This window comes from Trematomus bernacchii, unplaced genomic scaffold, assembly GCF_902827165.1.
Source record: "Trematomus bernacchii unplaced genomic scaffold, fTreBer1.1, whole genome shotgun sequence".
Lineage (NCBI taxonomy): Eukaryota > Metazoa > Chordata > Actinopteri > Perciformes > Nototheniidae > Trematomus > Trematomus bernacchii.
This window is the reverse complement of record NW_022987342.1, coordinates 369,368-375,367: the sequence shown is the minus strand read 5'-3', so window position 1 is coordinate 375,367 and position 6,000 is coordinate 369,368. Positions and strand designations below refer to the sequence as shown.

Here is a 6,000-nt window from a genome sequence, read left to right as displayed (position 1 = left end):
GGAAGTAAACAGAGGACTACAATCGAGGCGTGTCAGGCAGGGGGGGGGAGTCTGAGGGAGAGAAACTCCAGCCCAAAAACAAATGTAATCCCTTAAACATAACTGAAAATCCATATTTGCTGTAAAGCCCACTATAGTGTTTGTAATTTGTAAGTCGGATAAATTCAGTGTGGATTTTGTCCTTCTCATGGTATTTTTCAATTACACAATATGATTTTACCAATGAAATCCATTATACTGAAATAAACAAGTCCATTCATCTTTCAAATCATCTGTTTTGCCCCCGTTAAAATGGGTGTTATAAAGGTGCAAAATGTGCAGGTTATTCATAAGCGAGTAATTTTTTCATTGCAGATGTATTCAGTGGTGATGGGCGCATACCTTCCTCTGCTCCCCGTGTGCAGATGGCCATATTACCGCGGTGAGAGAGATGCCTATTATCACTGTTATTACAACCTCTCTCCGTTTCAGGGGTGCTAATTAGTCAAGCCGCATGTGTGTTATTGAGCTGCAGTTAAAAGCAGAAAATGATCATCCGAGTGTTTATCTGCCATTAATCCGAGTCATTTCCTCCCAACATCAGCAGGATAGCTTTTAGTGTTTCACAAACATAATGCTGCTCATCCTGCCGCTGCGGATGAACAAGGCCGCACATTTCTCTTCACATCCGTTCAACCCCGGCACACCCACACTCTGCATGTGAACCTGCACGCAATGTTTGTTGCTTCGTCACTTACCCAGGAAACTCATACATGCATAGTGCAGAATAAGCTAGGACTAATTAGACCGCCTGTCCCAAGTCTTATGGGACAGTAAAAGGGATCTGTTGCCACTATACTGCTCCTTTGATCAAGGCCTGTCAAACACTCTACAGCGATGTGTTATGGTAGAAAGCCTCGGGGACTTTCACACACACAGACACAGACACAGACACATATAACAAAGTGTAACTGCACATGTATTTATGGGTGAATAGTACGACTTAGGTTGTCACGTTTATAGGAAGTCATCATTCATTTTAAATCCCCTGTATTAAAGAGCCGTGTTATGATGTGGGCGTTGGGTGAGAATCTCTGTGCGAGTAAAATAGTTGAAGCTAATTTGCTGGAAAACATATGGGAGCAACTAGCTGTACCCACAGTTTAAGATTCAACTACCTCAGTTTGACTGAGGGAAATACTTAAGGCATGAAGTGATGTTTAAAGCGCAAAATTATTTCCAACTGAGGTGTTTAAGGAGCGGCCTTCAGGGAAGGATTTTCAAGTATTGAGTTTAGTCGTTTTTTTTTTATTTCATTCATATTTATCAGGGTTTGGTGTTGCTGAAAAACATGGATAATATCTATCACCTTGTAAAGCTGTATGCTAAAGTGTTAGCGCACATTTGTTTATTTTCATATCCATCAGACACATTAAAGTCGTGTTTCTGACCACCTGACAGATGAACGTCCATTATTTATTCTCCTTTTAGCCTCTTCACTAACTCCTTAGTCAAATATGCTTGTTTAGCTGCTAAATGCTGCACTATGTACATCAAATAGTTGCTGACAGCGTTTTTCTGCCGTCTGCTGTTGAGCAGGCTGGGTGACAAAACCTCCTTCACACCAAAACTCAAATTATGTCTCAGCCAGACATCTACACTGCTTTTAAAGTTCAACAACATTGCTTTAATTACAAAATGATATTATTAAAGCAGTTTAACAGTTATTTAACGTAGGTCCTAAATGGCCTTTTTTAAATTAAGTACAGATACATACATAAAATATAGCTCTGTGAATATGTTGACCACTTAAGTGTGTGTGTGTGTGTGTGTGTGTGTGTGACATGTCACAATTTCCACTGTTAATTGGAGTCAGTTTGGTTGGATTTTGGTATAAATGTCCAATTTAATTACAAAAGATTCATTTATATAGATTTTCATGTAATTATCATGCAAAATAGGTCCATCCAACCAGCCAAAACATTTTTATAACCTTCAGGACAAAGCCTGGACGTGGCAACACTGAGGGCAGGGAGTTTAGAGTAATCTTATTATAGCTTTCTATTTCTCTAAGAAACAAACCTTGGTACTGCTAAACAGTGCCAATGAGAGCTGTAAAACTAAGCCTTAACAATGGGCTGAAAGACCCAAAACACTCCCTAGAGCTGAGGGGAACTACAGAGTCTCAAGATGATTTGTTTTTGACGCTTTAGGCGACCCCTTTTACATTACACATAGTCATTAAATCGATTATTAATATAAAACTTTGATTGGTAGTGTTGCTTTAATGGAATTTAAATCACATTTTGCTAAGCCTGTCCTCCGTGTAAGGATATTTTGAGACATATAAGGAGTTTAGGACAAGATTCATGTTTAACGAAAAATATTCTGTATTACATGCGTTATTTTACCCGGTTAATTTAACTTGGTCTATATTCAACAGCAGAGTCATGGTGGAAAGATGCTTCAGCAGGTTTCAAGATTTGAGTCCACATGAGCTTTTTTTCCATATAATTTTATTTCCAAAAAGCAGTCAGAGAAAAGTAAGACAAGCCAGTCAAGAACAACAAAACAAATCCCCCAAAGGGAATAAAAACAAAAGCTGATAAAGACATAAGGCCTGATGATATATACAACAGCAGACATCTTTTTGGTGTTGCAGTACCACTCCACAAACTCATGGTATTCTTCACATCAGATCAAAAACAAATAACAAAATAAAAGGTTTTCCTTCTTTTAATGGACAGAGAACGTACTAAAAGTCAGCTAAGGCACACAGAGCCTCCCCGGAAAAAGATAACGGGGGGGGGGGGGGAGAAACGTCAGTTCAGAGAAGTTTGTGCAACAGTTGCTCAACAATACATTCCAGCAAGAACAACAACAATCTGGCATGTGATTTTCTCTGAGAGGGACAAGGTTGTTGTGTCACAGCTGTCCAAAAAACACTGAAAGGTTATGTACTTTGATCAATAAACACCATCAATTTACTCTTTGTGCCCAGTTATTAACACTTCAAAAATTCTTAATATTTCATTTTAACCACATCTGTATTTACATGTACAATACCTTTTTTTTTTTAAACAATATTTCAATACAAAATACCTATGTACATCTTCATTTGTTAATCATTTTGTTACAAAATAGGACTTCCACATTGACTTACATTTATTTAATTCACCTTTTTCCAAAACTGTCATTGAGCTTACATAATAATATGTATTGTGTGATGTAGTTGTTCTGAACAGGGAGGCATGATACGTTAAAAGCTGGCAGCAGAAGCCGACCAGTGAAAAACTAAAACTGTCCTTTTCATCTTAAACCCCAGAATGCGTTAAGAGGGAAGGAGTGATAGCATTCGACACATCCGACAAGAGAGGCAAGGTGAACTTGACGTTAATGAACAGAAATGTCTCTTAATTAGCCTGTGCAGAAACACTCACTTAGCCCGTGTGGTGGCTAAACAATGTTGACAATCACAGATTGAACTCTAATTGGCTCCAGATGAAATTTATTTCAAAGAAAAACAAACATCTGAGCGCACCTGTTGTTCAGGATGAGTTATAAATTGTTGTCCGGAGATTGTCTCAATGGCAGAACAAGGGTTGATGGGTCATGTAGTGATTTATGCATTTTGCAATCAAATACAATATAATATTCACTTGAAGTTGTACATTATGGTCACAGCATGAAGATCACAACAATCATTCTGAAACTGACTTGAACCATGAAACACCAAAATGCAAAGTTTCTCCTTCGACTCAGACGCTGTCCAATGTGTGTAAGGTTTGTTCCCCTTCGCTGCTTGGTGAGGTTGTTAGGTATAGTTGACCTCTGACCCCGCAGGTCAGTGTCTTTCTCTTGGCAAACAGCCATGTACGAAACCAAGACAAGGAGATCTATTCAGACAGGACAACACGGACTAACACACAGGTGCGGGCCGTAAAAAGGTACAAGTTTGGGGTTAGGGCCTTTGTAAATAAAGGCGGCTTTCTTTACAAAAAATATTATCATGCTGCCAAGGCAGCGTCGCAGTTATTTAGTCACTGACTAAAAATATCAGTATTAATATAAACTTATAAATAAATAGCGACTCATGGACTCACCCAACCCCCCTTCCTCATTCACACACTTCTTTTGAGACTTCTTGTATAATCTTGTACAACATAAGGTGGAAGAAAGTAAAAAAAGATGAGGATGATCATTTAAGGTCAGCTCGAGTGTTTCAAGTTGGAGGCATGTCGGTGAAAAAAACAACCTCTTGGTTTTTAGTAAAACAAACCGAAACTATGTTAATGTGAAGTCTTAAAACGCTATTGTACAAAGAACAAAAATGAAGCTTCTATGAATTTACAACACTAAAACTAACATTAGATTTCTATTATAATCCAAATAGGTTTCATTATTCTGAAAAGGCCTCTTTATTTGCATTCGTCTTTTTCCATATTTTAACGACATGTTACTGCAGCAGTTCCACATCCTGATCAGGCACTGAACTGAGAGCAGTTGTGCTGCTGTTACTGATCCGTTCTACTGATTTACAAACTGAAGTCATCCAACTATCAGAAACTCTTGAGTTTTGAATTGATTTGCTTTGAAAATGCTAAAATATTTCTCCATAAAGGGGACATTTATAATCTTAAATGGTGCTGCATTTGAGTTGTATCAAAATAATCTTCTCCGACTGTTTGGGTAAATCTGAACACTCAGATGTTGTCTCATTTTGTTTATGTTGACACACACTTAAGGAGGCACATTTAGTTCAGTACCAGGCTTCCTCCTCATGCATGTCTTTTTCTGCAGCAGAGCTTCGTCTGCTGCCAGTGTCACATGACCGCTGTGCCCCGTGCAGGGCTTTAAAAGCTGACTTCATAATTCATTCAGCAGCAAAAATAAATGCTCGAAAATTGCAACGTTTGATCACAGTAAAACTCAGCCATGAGAAGAAAAATAAATACACTGAGAAACTGAAATAGCAAAGCCAGCATAATCCCCTAAAAGGAGGAACCCCGTGGGAGGATCGGAAAATCGTTCCCTTCGCTTTCTGTCCAGACACCCTCGCCAACCCCCGAAAAAATCCACTTTTTCCTTTGTTTCCCTCTCCTCTAGAGACAGAGATCACGTTTCCTTCCCCCACCTGCAGCGAACCCCTTAAATAAATACAAATCAACAGTGAATCTCCTGCGCCGCGGCCTCCTGTCCAGCTGGAGGCCTCGCTGCTACCTGATGCGCCCGTCTGCGCGCGCCACTCCCATGTGGGACTTGGGGTCTGGGCTCAGGGAGCTCCAGGGGTTCTTAGGGCAGGCCTGCATGACGGGGCAGGCGGTGGGGCCCACGGCGCAGACGTCGGCCGCCTCCCACATCGAGCCCACCAGGCTGTCTGACCAGCGCTCCAGCTCGGGGCCGGTCAGGGCCGCGTTCCTCTTGGCCTGCTCCACGAAGCCCAGGCTGACCGGGATGTTGAGCACCGGGTTGAGGCCGTGGAAACTCTGCTCCATGTAGCTGTTCTTGGTGGGCCCGTTGTGGAGCTTCAGAGTATCCTCTGGAGAGACGTGGGAAGGAAGAGAGAAAGAGAACAGAGAAGGAGTTGATCATCAGTGGTCAGACGGAGAGAGGGAGACATGAACGGTAAGATATCAAAGCAGAGAACGTGTGTTGCTTAAGTATTATCTGAACCGGTATCTTGGTACTGCTAATTTTGTTGGATTGATTCTCACAACTAAGTCTCATTCTTTCATGTGGTATTTCAAGCCACTGTGATGCTGACTGTGTGGAAACGGTCAGACGCGCCCTCATTCTTTCTTCCCATGACAGGCAGGAAGACAGAAAAACGTAGACACACTTTCCCCTTTAAAACACTTTCTCCACCCTAAACTCCACTGAGGCTGTACATTCCTCACTGCTACTCTAACTGGGGCGCTAGCCAGCCTCTCTAAGCATGGCTGAGCAGCGCTTTTCATGCACCGGTGACAGAAAAGATGCAGTCAGACATGAGGTGCACCGCCAGGCAGAGAGATGGCCATA

The 6,000-nt window shown here is 41.2% G+C and overlaps 1 protein-coding gene across 1 annotated transcript in view; it reads right to left on the bottom strand.

Annotated features, from left to right (window-relative positions):
• Positions 1 to 2,478: 2,478 nt before the first annotated feature.
• Positions 2,479 to 6,000, bottom strand: part of xylt1 (xylosyltransferase I) — a 95,702-nt gene continuing 92,180 nt past the window's right edge. Inside the window, exon 11 of the mRNA XM_034131240.1 lies at positions 2,479 to 5,518. Coding sequence (XP_033987131.1) covers positions 5,196 to 5,518 — 323 coding nt within the window. The 3' untranslated portion in view covers positions 2,479 to 5,195. The remainder of the gene's footprint in view (positions 5,519 to 6,000) is intronic.